This window comes from Cyprinodon tularosa, unplaced genomic scaffold, assembly GCF_016077235.1.
Source record: "Cyprinodon tularosa strain WSP-4 unplaced genomic scaffold, ASM1607723v1 ctg124, whole genome shotgun sequence".
Taxonomy (NCBI): Eukaryota; Metazoa; Chordata; class Actinopteri; order Cyprinodontiformes; family Cyprinodontidae; genus Cyprinodon; species Cyprinodon tularosa.
The window spans coordinates 188144-203240 of record NW_024038048.1 but is presented as its reverse complement, the minus strand read 5'-3'; the positions used below and the strand labels follow the sequence as shown (position 1 = coordinate 203240).

Genomic DNA, 15097 nt, shown 5'->3' with positions numbered 1-15097 from the left:
CCTTCAAATGGGGAGTGGCAGCCTAGTGGTTAGGGCATAGAACTTGGAGTCCTGAGTGTCTGAGTTCTGTGTCTTTCCTGGACGGAGTCACCTTTGGAGCTAGTTAACAGTTACCTGCTTCTGTCTCCTTGAACCCGACTCAGCCTCTGTAGAAGGCAGCTCACACTGAGCCTGGTTCTGCTGGTTCTAGTTGCATGCATGCTTGAACGGAGGGGTTACTGAGGGGGCAACAACAAAATGCAATTGAAAGTCGTTGCTGCAAGCTCATCCAGGAGGAGCATTTCTTGCAAGGTAATGACCAAATGCAATCAGCTGGTATTTCTATAAACCAATCTGACAGTATTGACTTTGTAAAATGCCTTGAGATGGCATGTGTTGTAAATTGGCACTATTGAATTCAATTCACTTCATTTACAAAGCACCAATTCATAACAAATGTCATTTTAAGGCAATTTACAGAGACAACTAAACCAGATCATACAGTCAGATTGGTTTGAAGTTTTCTGTCTAAAGAAACCAACCTGATTGCATCGATTTATTGCATCAAAAGCGATCCCTCACACTACCCCTCCTCCTCTGCTAGAATGTCTGGGTAATTTTTATGTGTCTGGGCACTATATAAATAAACTAAACTGAATTGAAAGGCATAAAATAAAAACAAAGATGTCAACATTAAATAGATAGAAAGTTACTTTATTGAATATATAAGCTCTATTTTGAATTTGGAAACAGCTTTAAAATTATTCCTCCTTAAATATTTCTGCAGGGAATAAACTTAAACTTCTGCAACTTAAACTGTCCTCTCCATAAATTGTGATCAATTTCTCATAAATATACATTTTATTTTCAGGAGCTATAATGTTTTAAAGTTGCCTCAATATAATTTTCTTCAGTTTTTCAAAAAGTTTTCTTTCAGCCTCTGCTGCTCTTTCTTTAAAATCCATTCAGAAAGGCATGAGAACTGGGGAATAAGGGCACTTGAGGGACTTACAAGAAACAAACAGCATTTACAATAATATCTCCCTTCCATAATATAAGAAGCCTCATGGGGAAAAAAAGTGATAAAGAATAGGGCCAAGTGGGCACAGAGCATGTAAAAACTGATTGAAGAGATGTCAAGTTCCAAAGTTTTGTTTTACATTCTTTTTCTTTGATTTTCCTAAAACAAATTAATGCATGAGGCATATAGTTAATTTCTGAATCCTGTCCTTTATTTTACATTCAGCCGAAACTTGTCTGCCTGTTTAATTTTTTTTTTTTTACAGGACAGTTTGTGTGGAGTCATTGGCGTTGTTTGTGTTTGGCTTCTGCTCTGAATTTACTGGACTCACTGCTGCCTGTCCGGCTCTGCTGGTGTTTTCACCCATCCCAGTTGGTTGTTGGTCTAGTTGGCTCACACTAGTTGGTGGGGGTGAAACCACCACCCTCTCAATTGGCTCGCTGGCTATTCTGTCCGTCACTATGAGGTAATTTGGCTCTGGCTGGAGAGCGCTGGAGCGGCGCTGCAGTGCATGTTGGGTACATGAAAAAGAGCGCTGTCTAGGGGCTGGCTGCGGAGAGAGGAAATGAGGTGTAGTGGCTCGAGGGTTCTCGTGATGTCTGTCACGATCTTCGTCTTCTGAGGTCACCTCTTGTAAGGTACTTATTGGTCGAGGGGAACGACCCATAACCCTCGGAGGAACAAGTGCCGTTGCTGATTGGTTGAGCTGTGGCCTCCAGCTCTGTGGAGATGGGTAATGCATCCGTCCCATTGACCAGTCCCTAGCAACAAAGAAATGTCATAATTACAAGAAACCAATTATATATCAGGCCCAATAATTATTGTAGACATCAAAAAACTATTATTAACAACTTAGATTGAGGGATTGTTTATATATATATATTTTATTTACAAGTAAGCCCAAAAGCATAGAAAGAAAATTTAGCTATTATAAAGTGGAATTATTGTTCCTGAATTAATGCATACTTCATGTTAAAAATAAATAAATGTGTTTGGGCACCAATTTTAAAGCATTAAACATCTTATTATTTTCACTTATTAGCCATAAGCTTAAGTAATGCTCTTCAATTCATCCATATTCTCCTGCTTAATCCTTGTCAGGATCACAGTAGGACCGGAGCCCATCTCCAGCAGTTTACGAGCTAGGGGCGGGGTACACCCTGGACAGGTCACCAGTCTGTCACAGGGCAACGCAGAGACACACAACCATGCACACACACTCACACTTAAGGAAAATTTAGAGAAGCCAATTGACCTAACAGTCAGGTTTCTGAACTGTGGGAGGAAGCTTCCCAGAACCTTCTTGATGCAAGGCATTTGATAAAAATAAAGATTAGTAGACTGATTACAAAGAAATGCATTCCTCTCTTATCTCCCCTGAAACCCTCCCTTCGAGTCTCCTATCCATTTTTTTTCTAAGTCAAACTCCTGTCCATTATCATAAACAATATTGCTAGACGTAAAGAGACACAAAGTCCGAGGAAGAATTAGACGTTCTTTGCTGAAAATCTGGACCTAACTCCTTGCATATGAAGTGACCAGGTAGCCCATCAGAGTGATCACAACATCCTCTGTGGACTGCCTGAAACTATTTTCTGGTGATAACGTTACATAGTTATTCTTCAAATACTATTGATAATTAGTCTATATGATAACTATGTAGTTTCTGAATGATTCAGATTTATTAAGCTTACTGTACCTCTCAGGGGTTGAAGCCATGTCTCGATGGGCTATCATCCCAGAGAATGAGGCGCTTCTTCCAGGGAGACCCTGAGTACTGACCCATGGTGAGTACATCAGAGCGCGCTCCTCCCACATGACATCATTGTCTGTATTAACAGGAAGAGGCCCTCTCTGGATCTGGTGAGCCAGTAGGAGCTCTAGAACCTGATGATGCATTGCCTCTCTGGCTACATCAATCGGACGACGCCCTCGGCGGTCATGCAGCTCCAGGTTGGCACCATGAAGCAGGAGAAGCCTGGTAGTGTCGTAACAGCCATGAAGGGAGGACAGGAAAAGCGGTGTTTCACCCTAACAAAAAATAATGGTGTATCCAATTTTAATCATGAATTTAAATACCTCTTTCTATTTACATACATCCTTCATACAGTGCCTTCCAAAAATATTTAAAACCTTGAACGTTCATATACTTTGTCATGTTACAGCCAGAAGCCTCTACCTGCCTTACTGGATTTTTGGAACACACTATAACGAGATAGGGCATTGTTGTGAAATAAAAAGAGATTGATGTCTGCAAAATTTTTATAGGAGCTGCTTGTCTAGAGCTTGAATATTTAGTCTTTTTTAGGTAAGCACTTAAAGGCAGCGCTATTAGGAAAGCGCCTGGGACCTGGGAAGCCAGGAAGCCATAAGAATGCGCCGTTCTGCTGAATGGCAGCATTCTCTGGCACGCAAGGTCTCAGTCAATCCTTTCCCCCCCTCGATGAACGGTTGTATTGAAACTGAAATTTCAATTACAATGTAAATTGTAGTTGACAATAAAAAGTTTTGATTGATTGATTGATTTGTTTGGAGTATTTTTATGAACAATTTTTTTTTTTTATCGTGGCACAGATCCAGGGTATTAGCTTTAAGTGGGATATTCTAACCTTTTCAGATGCTTTAATATATGAATCAAATGGCTTATTTACCCGATACAACTTTTTCATTTCTGATACAAAACGGATATTGCAGCTTTGAGAATTCAATTCAAAGATAGGTGTATTGATCAAATACGATATAAGCAGTAAAAACATGCTTTTATTCCTTATTTTGTACTGTAGAATGTTAAGAAAAGCCTTGATCAACTGATATTACTTAAACAGAGAACATTAGTTAACAACAAGTATGAGAACACCTAACCCATGTATTATTAACAAATGAATTACAGAAACTTTAAACAAAAGCAGAGTTTTTTCTATTAGTATGACAGTATGTGAGATTTTAGATCCAGGCCTTTTTGCCTAATATCGGACCTATATCCAATATTAATATCAGATGGGAAACCCATAATTACCTCCTCAGAATGCAATAAAGATCTCTGGTGTCCAGCTAATGGCCTGATTATTTGAATGAGGTTTGTTGAAGCAAAGAAACATCTGAATGGTTCAGAACACCGGATCTGACGGACCGGAAATGAGAAATCCTAAACCAAACTATTCCATTGTAGCTCTTAGTTTTAGGCTTGGAGATCGTAGAGGTTGAATCACCAACAAGTCTTTTGGAGCCCCTAATGCTTTGGGGGGTTTTCTGGTGTTTTCCTGTATTTAGATCCATTTTCCTATCAATCCCAATCATATTCCTTCGCCTTTCTGAAGAAGGGCATACCTTCAGCGTAATGCTGCCCCCAGCTTGTTTGATAGCAGGGATTGTGTATTAAGGGAAACATGCAGCTGTGGTTTTCCTCCACCACTGGGGTTTAGTACGTTGGCCAAACCTTTTAGATGTATTCTGATCAGATCAGAGTAACTTTTCTCTTTCATGGTTCTGTATTCACTACATACATGCCTACTGGTGAATTGTCAACTGCACTATCAATGGCTTTCAAAATTCACCCTCGTTAGTCCTTCATGAAAGCCAGAAGACGAATAGTTGTTCAACTATAGGAAGACGTTCTCCCACCTAAGCTTTGGATTTCATGCATTCTCTAAGGTGGATGGTTTAGGTGGATGGTTTTGCCATACTCTTTCCATTGTGTAACTTTCTTAAACTTTCCTATCCTTGATCTGTATGTTGTTATTCTAGGTCTACATAATGGTGTTCATTAATATTATTTACCTGATCTCTAAAGCTCAAAGTCTGCCCAGAAAAAAAGGCTCCAAAAGAAACACATACCAGCCAGATTACAGTTTGCAGTTTCACACAGGGACAAATATATTAATTTTAGTAGACATTTCTTGTGCTCTGACAAAAATAGAATTGAACTGTTTAGTCAAAATGTTCAAGGAAGAAGCGTAGGACTTTCAAACCTAAGAACATCATCAAGCCTGAGCTGTAAAATATAATGGCAGCATCACAATATGGTGTTGTGGGTTTTAATTTCTCTGCTACGTTTCTGCTGGCACAAAACAAATCCCCTCAAACTACATTGAAGTTTTTATTGTAACATGACAAAATATATGAATGTTTATCAATGTTTTTTTTCTGGAGAAATGTTTGGATAATACAGCTTAGACAATTACCTTGTTGTCTTGTAGGTCCACAGCAGCCCCATAGCGAATAAGGGTCCTTGCTAGAGAGAGGTGATTTACTGAGCATGCCCAGTGTAGGGCTGATCTCCCTGAGAGACAGTGTGAGTGGAAGGGATGTGAGGGAGTAGGTCAGCCAGTGAACAACCATTACACAACAGTTGAGTCCAGATGGTAAGGAGATAGAGGATGAAAATGGAGGGACATCTATAATTAAGAGAAGAATGAGGTAAAGGGACAGGAGGACACGAGGTTGAAGAAAAGGACAGAATTCGGCCCAAGGAGGAACTGAAGCAAAAAGAAGTAGGAGCCACAAAGTTAATATATCTATTGACCTAAATATATTAACTTTGCTCTGAGTCAGAAGAAGAGAGAAGGGGAGCTGGATAATGACAGACAGGAGTGATAGAAGGGACACAAAAACAGGATGTGAGAGAGACGGAGTAAGTCACGAGTTACTCGACCCTCTCAACGTCAGAAAAAGATGAATATGAGCTACATAAGTTCAACATAATTTTCTGAGGGTTGGGGGCTGAGGCACATGTTCAGGTACCACACCATCACAGGAAACATTACCAGTATGATCTGTGTTGTTTACTGGAACTCCAGCTTGCAGCAGCTCCAGAACCACCCTGTCCAGTCCACTACGCACAGCTCGGATCAGAACCACAGACCCATCTGGACCACACCATTCTGCTGACTGCCAACAAACGTCACTAGGGTGAGCATCAGAACACTTCAGCAGCACACATTTTGAATTTGGCTTTTAATTATAAGGTAAACTAATATAACTGACCTGCTGTGGAGGACTGAGCAAAGGAGGTGGCATGGCATTTCTTTCCCATCCTCTAGGTGGAGCTGAAAGTTCAGAATGAGCACATATATTATGTATATCCTCAAATGCACCAAAGCACACAAAGGACATGTAGTATAATCATACTGGACTTTGTTTCCACGTTTGAAGACGTTTTGCTTCCCATCCAGGAAGCTTTTTCAATCCAAAATGTCAGGAATAGCATTGAGTTCAAGGTTTTATACAGTAGCCCAACAACGCCTTGTTTTTGTTTTGAAAACACGCAAATTGGAACAGACAAAGGGGTCCACCCGTTTGGAATAAGGGTCGTTTGGCTTCTTTTGTTAGCAGTGGTGCCAAAAGTACACACTTTTGTTACTTAAGTAGAAGTACAGATACTGCAGTTTAAAAACACTCGGTAAAAGATGAAGTATCAACTTGATCTCTATACTCAAGTAAAAGTGAAAAAGTATGTGCTCCAAAGACTACTTAAAGTATAAAGTAACCTTTTAAAAAAAAGAAAAACAGCCAGATGACACTATATGAATTGAAAGCTCAATTTTTCAACTATTTTGGAAAATTCTTTGAGATAGGGCCAAGGATGAAGGAGGTCTTGTTGGTCTCCATCTCCGGATATGCTCTCGCCTGTGTCCAACCTTTCAGACATTTCGACATCCGACATTGTAGCATGGCATAGACAATTCACGTTTGCAGTTTGAAGAACACCTGCTTGCTTCTGATGATTGCCTTTGGCGTCAGCACAAATATGACGAATAGCTAACCAATGAAATAATTATTTATAAACATAAAACCAAAGACAAGAGCAATAACGTTTGTTTTTACAAATGTAAGGAATAGAAAGTACAGATACTTATATGAAAATGTAACGAGTAGAAGTCAGAAGTACGAAGAAAAATAAGTAATGGAGTATAGATACATAAAAAGTGTACTTAAGTATAGTAACAAAGTATTCGTACTTCGTTACTTGACACCTCTGTTTGTTAGACTGCAATATCCCATACCCATCTAAGTGTCTGAAAGGTCGGTCGTTAAAGGGAATTGTTGGCCTGGCTGAATAGACAAGGTCCTCCACTCTCCTGTACAGGGGGTGGGGCTGCGATGATAACGGGAAGGGATTAACTAAATTGCTGGATTGAAGGTTTTTTAAAGCTGGAACCTGAGTCCAGCCCCCTCTGTTTAAGGTTGTCTTTTCTTTCTTAACATAGATGGCTTCCTTCACGCCCCTCTCAAACCACCTATTTTCTTTATCCAAAATATGAACATTCTGGTCCTCAAAAGAATGTCCTTTGTCCATAAGTTCTATGCAGTTCAATGCACAAGACTCTGCAGTACTATTACACCTTATGGATGCATGATATAGCTGGTTATAATGGTCGTAATTTGGTTTGCAGTTGAAATAATGAAATAATCCTAAAGCACTACGTCTACTGACTGTAGACTTTCCCAAGAAGTTGGATAAACAAAGTATAGAATTTCTCGGCATGCATCATGTCCTACATTGATTTAAGAAAAACATGTGTTTTTAAAGGCTACTATTTGATGGTAGGTATGAAAAAAACATAGGTATTAGTAGTAGTGTGAATTTGTAGGTGTGTCAGACAAATTACATTGTATTGGCCTGCGAGTCTGAACAGTTCCTGTCCGAAAGTGTCTCTGGTCTGAGCTCCTGTGGTCACAGATTGAAGGGTCCTCCTGTCGCTTGGAGCATCTCATGCTGATGTCCTCCATTGAGCTTTGGGTAAAGTCTGTATCACTTCCTGGCTCTTGGTCCTTTTTCAGAGGCCTGGAAACCATAACATTTAATTGTTAAAAATGTCCCAACATACCCAGCTACTACTTGTCATTTTTTTCTTTTGTCCCACATCTTTTTATTCATAAGTGCCCACAGGTGCGATAAAAGTAAAGTGCTGCTGTGTTAATTTTTGTAAATATAAACACCTATTCATTGTATTCCAATGGTAAATTAGTGCAAAAGAAATGGTAAAAATTCATAATGGTTCTCAAATCTAAAAGATTTGAGAACCATTATTATTTTTTCAGTTACAATCTTTTTAATCAAACATTTAGATCTATTTTCCTTGATAATTGGAGGTACCGTTTTGCCATCTTAAAGTTTTACTCCTCTCATACAGTATGTTGGGCCCTCTCTTATTCCATACGGATTGCAAAACAGGTCCCAGGTCTGCAAGCATTGGAAAACATTTTACTCGCCTGCTCAGAAGAAAAGCAGCAAACTCTACAAGGACTCCCTGCCCCTTTGCTTCCTTAAGTCGACCCCCAGCTAGGAAGTTTGACTGATGTTCACCCATGTATTGTTTTTTTCTTTTTTGCTTGGTTTATTGGTTTAAATGTGAGAAATATAAGGCAGAGAAGAAGCCATTTGGCTTCTAGCATTTGACACACGTCAGGTTTTTCGGGTCGACATTGGCATCAAAAACATATTTGGACCCATCAAAGTTGATCGAACAAATATTCATACATTATAGTGTTGTTAGTAAAATCAGTACCTAACTATCAATATCCTACACCACTGGTTGTATTATTGTTTTTTGTAAAAATTCTATTGCTTTGATTAAAATGTTGTAGCTTTGACCTTTAGAGAAGATGGCTTTTAGTTTAACTCTTGACAGGTAAGCGCTTCACCTGAAGTCACGGGCTCTCATTCAACCTTTATTAGTTCTGTTTGCTTTGCTTTTGCCAATGGTTTGCTAACCCAAACCAAAGATCAGCATCAGTAACTCGTTAACTTATATTTCAAGAAAAGCAGCAACCTCCATGTAGCTTATGAGCTGTTGGCATAGTAAAATAAATATTCATATATTTTGGATTTGTCAGAATTGGTCAATGAGTGTATCTTTTTTTGAAAAACTTTATTGCTTCAACAACAAGAATGTACCTTTGACCTTTAAGCCAAACAACAGCACTAAGGTGTGCTTATAACAAGTTTATATTTCTAACCAAATGAAAACTAAATATTCACTTCCATTCATTTTAATTATTGTGTTTATACCGAACCCTGACATTTAAGCTAACAATTATCTGTATATTCCAAACCCTAAGAGCGACCTAACATTAATTGACACCATACCTCTACAGTACACTAACAACCTGTCATTAAAAATGGGGGTCCACTATATTAGGACCGGCCTTTGGCTCCCAACAGGCTATAATTTATATGTGTGTGTGTAGTATTTTTAACAATTCAAATACTAATTGTTTACATTTACAAAGAATAAAAAACAGCTTATTGATTTAGTTGCATGACTCATTCAGAAAAAAGAATCTAGAGGTGCAGCGTAACTTACCTCATTCGAATGGCATCCTCTCCTAGTGGCTCCCTCCTCTTCTTTTTCTCTGCTTCCTTGGCCATCTTTTTCTTCCTAAGGCTGATTTTATCTTTCTCTCTGCTAGATCGGACTCTTTGCTCTTGGTGTGGTGTGTGTTGCATCCAGGCCTTGGATTTGCTGGCCTCATCATCATTAGAAACTTTATGCCGATGTCTTACCCTAACACTGCCATTGTTCTCGGATCGCTGCGACCTCATCCTCCTCATTATGAAGAACACCAGCAGTGGAAGAAGGATCAGAAGGACAACTGCTATGACAGCTACTGCCCAAATCCAAACTGGAGTTTTCTCTATGAATGATACAATAAAAGTATAAACATTTAAGGCACTGTTTAGAAAAAACAACAACTTGTAAATAAAAGTAGGTTTAGTTTTTTAAAGTAATTTCACCTTTCATTGATTAGTTTTAGCCTAAAAAAAATTTATCCCATAAAAAAAAAAAAATCCCATCAAGACTTGTTAACAAACCTGAACAAAAAAAAGTATGTATACAACTTAGTACCCCTAGTTTGGAGAAATCGAAAAATACACTTTTTGTGACAAATAATTTTTCTTTTAATTTAGACACAGTTTATAGTAATACAGCTAAAAACTGTATTACTGCGAACAGAAAGCTGATTTTTAGTGTTTTGCTTGGCTAAATTCTAAAACTGGAAGTACTGTATGTGGAACGCCTATGTAGGTGACAGGATAGAAGAGCCTACCTTTAACATCCATTTGTTCCTCTCTGCTTCCTATTTCCTCTTGGACACCTCTGATACCAATAATGGCCTTCAGCTCTGGCAGGGCTGGGAATGTGGAGGGCTTCAGCATTATCACAGCATTTAGGAAACTGGCGGCTTCGGTAGCAGAGGGGAAACAGGTAGAAGGTGACCTCGAGCAAGGCCTGTTGTCAACTTGTAGGAAAAGGAGGGAACTAACAAAGAGACAGAAGAAATAAGGTAGAAAAGAGTAAGTACAGTTTGTAGTCTGTATAAATCTGTCTTAACTTTACTCGTCTTAATGAAAATCCCTAAGACTCTGTCATTGCCAATATTTATTTTTTTACTGTATATTTGCTCTCTTTTTCCTTATTTCCATGTATAATAAGTGGTGTACTTCAGTCACCTAGGAGTATCCAAAGGTCTTGTACTTATTTCAGGTATTGATTAAGTTATGATACTACAGGATTTCCTATATGCTTCCATACAGACTAGTACAGGAGACACTTGCTGCCTAAAGCAATTAGCATCTATACATATATACAATTTCCCGAAGGGAGTAATCCCAAGGGATTAATAAAGTCAAGTCTAAGTCTCTAAGTCTATCTACATTTAGGGCTAACATACTCTGACCAGAATACATCAAGGCAAGCCTGTTAGTACCTTTCCATGTTGCATGCTAATATAAAAGGATATAAACCAATTTTCTTTAGATATAATAATCAATAATAGTCCTGCACACACACACTCACACTAAGACCCCATATATATATGTGTATCAAATATTAGAACTCACCCATTTGAGTCGGTTTGGGAGGAATGCGTCAGCATGTCAGCCAACTTCTGAGAGTCAATTTCAAACAATTTCATGTTTGCCGCAAGGGAAATGCTTCCCCTGAGTTTTAATGGTGACTGGAGGATGACGCTTAGTGTCCAGAGTAGAGGAGTGACAGAGACGGAGAGATTTTGCTTTGGAATTTTAGTGTGAAGTAGCAGGGTGCCTTTAGCCCACAGAGGGCTCTGCTCACTGAAGCAGTCACTTCCATCCCATCCACAGGCTGCGCTGTTGCAGCCCTGGTCACAAAGAGTGTTGCCGTAATGAGCACGACAATATTCAATGTATCTTGGACTGAGAGATAATGATTGGGGAACAAAGAGATGGAGAGAAAAGGACATATAAGTGACAGAATGAATAGGGTGGTCATCATAACTCTTTAAGACATAATGGCAAAATACTGCAAGGTAATTTACAAAAAATAAAATAAAAAGCAAGAATGTTTACATTTCAAATAAAAACAGTCCCTGCTTTAAGATATCTATATCAGGTCAAACCTTAATTGAATCAAAACTATCCCTTTCCTTACTCTGTTATCTGATGGTATTTCAATATATTTAGATTGGAAGAAATTTGTTTCTGTATAGCTCTCTCAGTTTCCGAACGCAGGATTTTGATCCAGTTAAAGTCTAGACTTTAACCTGGTTTTTGCAACTACCTGATTTATTTCATTATCAGCAATTCTGTGCAAGATTTCAGGCAAGTGAATTCTTTAATCATTGTCCAGCTTTGATCTTGCATAGGGTTTAAGGACATTCCTTCTCCGAAGCTGCCAAACGGCCACTGCATTTGACTGTTGTTCTAAAGTGACTGTGTTTGTGATGTTATCCCTTGTTTTCTTTTAAATGCCTAACATCTCCTTTGCTCTAGTTTTTCCAAAGAACATTGTTTTAGAAGTATATACATCATATATCAACTTCAAATGGCACACCTGTACTTTAAAGAGCAATTATTTACAAAACCTTGATTTTACAAAAACATTGTTTTAATAACTGATTAGAACCACAGACTTTCTTTGCCCTTCCTTGCTAAGCTTAAAAGAGTATCCTCATTTACTTTTCAAGACTTCAGTAAGTCAAATGTGTTTTTTTTTTTACTTGCAGGGGTCCTGACTCTTTTGACAGTCGAAGCCATCTTGTAGACAACGTGACTCCATGCACTCTCTGTGACATGTCCCATCTCCAAACTTGTCCTTACAACTGTTCTCGCGACACAGGTGCCATGGATCACTAGAAACAGCTGTAAAAATGAATACTGATTAGGATAAATGAAAGGATGATTTGTGAGAAACTTATCAAAGAAGACCTGTAATACATTTCATTTCCTCTCTTTTTTTCTGAAAAGAGCAGGTACATTATTATGTTATTTTTATGTGTATATTGAATGTTTTGTTATTTTTCACCTATTTGGTGTATTGTTTACATTTTTGCTAACAAAATAACCCTATCCTGCTGAGGCATGGGTACTTCAAGAATCCTGACAGTGCATTGTGGTATTTGGCACCATGATGAGGGCCGCAGATTGAAAGGTCTGGCCTTTATGAATTAGACTCGTCTCTCCAGGATCTCCTGAATGTTCTCAATTAGATTTAGATTGTTATCTGGGGAATTTGCAGGCCAAGTCAATGCAACTTGGTTGTTCTCTTCAAACCTTTGCTGAACAAGTATTAAGCCCGGCTTAAAACACTGGTTGCCACCGACTTTATGATCTCCATTCGGAATCTTTTTCCATGTCAACCAGTACATATAGAGAGGCTACTGCAACAAAGGGTGAGTAGATCCCAACTTGCAGATTTTTTTTCTCTGGGCTTCATGAATTGAAACACTGTCTCACATTTTATTTGGACAAAGCAAAGCCACACTAGAGTTCATGACAATTCTGCACAGAATGCCTTTACACCAGATCACTTAGGATATTGCAACAAAACATCTGACCACAGTCGGCTTCTTCAGCATTAGAGCTACGGTAGCTCATCTATTGGGTGACCAACTTTAACTCACGGTGTTGGTGTTTAACTTTAACTAATGGGTCACTGGTTCATCAGAGGTACCGATGTATGGCAACCTCCTTGTAAACTGCTTTGGGTCCTTGGACTTAATATAACGCTATATACGTAATTACCGGTAATTTGACTAGAACATACCAACTAGCCTGCAGCATGCATCACCTTTCGACACTTCACTAAAGACTTTGTTGAATATCATTTGAGATAATGACCACCGCAGACTGGAATCACTTCTTGATTAGAGCAGACAACTGGGTTAGATGCCAATTAAGCCTTTTGCAAATGTCCTTAAATCTTTATTGTGATCCATTATTCCAGTGTTTTGCTACAAATTTGAAGGAAAATTACTCATGATGTTCTAATAAATGCCTTAATGAACAATCCTTGGCCTAAAAAAACTCAGATTCATTACTTTCTGGGAAAATGACATTAACCAACCTTGGCGGGAGGTTAGCTTATTTGTGTATTTAACCTGACATTTCAAATTAAAATATTCTTTTATCAGATGGTCGTCTCTCCCCACACATTGTTTCAGACCATCAGCAACTATTTGCCACAATATGGGTCAAGCCAAGCAAGGTGGGTCGCAATACTGCCAGCTAAAGGGGACAGGAAACGGGCCCGACATAAACAGGAAGCTTCCAGAAGGAGCGAATAGCCAAAGGAAACGGAGTGGGCTGGGAACTTGATAAAGTTCGAAGGTCATCACTAAGGCAATGAGGAATGTGATGGAGTTGGACAATGGGCTTGGCAGGTGTTGGTGGGACCATAAAGGGAAAAGAGCCCATTGACAATAGAGCTGAATTTAGATGTGTGCTTCACATTTATGATTCATTTAACAAGCAAAAACTGTTTTTATCAAACAGAGGGAATTAAATACTAGGTCTCTCATTTAGATCCTAATATATATGAAAAGGTATTGAAAGCTGTCACAGATAGTTAATTCAAAACTGTGGCTTAGTCTTCGACAAAAAATTATTAGGAGTTAGTTAAATGAGAATCAATTCTTTTAGGCAACAAGTCTAAGTTTCTCAAGATCTTTATTGTAGAGATTACAGCTACAGTGAAAAGTAACTGAGAACAGAGAGTTCTCCCAAAGTTGTAATTTTAAAAATATATATTTAATTAGAAATGTTGCCAAAACTCACCTTGACACACCCAGCTTAGTCCCAGCAGAACAAATGTTCTTAGACCCAGCATGTTCAGATCACGTTCGTCTTTCTGGTCGGGTTTTAAAGTCCTTCTAATCTGACTCCAGTAGCATCATTTAAAGAACAACCCGAGGTCTTGCTGTTCGAACTAAGTAAAGTCACCTAATGTCATCGCCACTGTATCGGCCACCGTGCTGACTCTATTTGCTCACTCCTTTTTTTGAGACTCCCTGCGGATATCTGGACGACTTCCTGCCACTGTGTGCAGAAGAATAGGAAAGGCGATAACCCCTGTGTGGCTGTGGCTGTGTGTGTGTGTGTGTCTTTGCAATAATGGGGCTGGAGAATTGTTAAGCAATTCAGTTGTGTGGTTGAATTGAACTAGATTTTTGAATCAATACACATATAAAAATCTTGGAATTGTAAGTTTATGTAAAATAAATCAGGCAAAAGTTTTCAAATGTTACAAATTCAGCAAAACTTGATCTAATTTTGGCAATTGACTGCTTTTTATTGGGAAAGGAATTTATTTACATGCATGTGACTTCTTTTCCGCAGTGCTGACTAAAATTTTGAATTATTTGAATCTTCTCCACATATACAATACATTTGTGCAACAAGGGATTGTTTGATGGTAGAACAGCTGGTAGCCTGGTATTAAATAGTTCAAAAATTAATAGGACATGCTGGTCAAAACTGCCCAATCAGAAAAAAATATTTTCTCTCTGATGAAGTTTTTAAAGGTTTCCAGATCAACCCTCCAAAACACAAGCCTTTTAAACAAGTAAGTGATAGACAAAAGTCAAAACCCTACAGCATAGTTTTCTCCAGGAATCAATAAAGTATCCTGTTTGTTAATATATATTTTACAGCTTTTTCTGTTTTTTAATAAAGTATATTTCAACCTACACAAAGGAGGTGACTTACAGGCAAATAGAATAAGAGGTTTAAAATAGTGTCAACATTTATAGCTTTTCTACTTCTGTCCCTTTTTAGATGACAGAAGGGGAAACAAGGAAGGAAGCTATCAAAGTTCAAAGGTGTTTTAGGGATCCAGA

General features: G+C 38.5%; 1 protein-coding gene across 1 annotated transcript; it reads right to left on the bottom strand.

Annotated features, from left to right (window-relative positions):
• Positions 1-995: 995 nt before the first annotated feature.
• Positions 996-14286, bottom strand: notchl (notch receptor, like). Its single transcript, XM_038276309.1, has 11 exons — positions 14037-14286; positions 11981-12122; positions 10845-11177; positions 10052-10263; positions 9307-9637; positions 7609-7784; positions 5984-6045; positions 5764-5887; positions 5182-5279; positions 2700-3031; positions 996-1761 (listed from the first exon to the last, which is right to left on the bottom strand). The coding sequence occupies exons 1-11, from the start codon at positions 14086-14088 to the stop codon at positions 1260-1262; spliced, it is 2364 nt and encodes a 787-aa protein (XP_038132237.1). The 5' UTR covers positions 14089-14286; the 3' UTR covers positions 996-1259.
• Between the last annotated feature and the right edge of the window lie 811 nt (positions 14287-15097).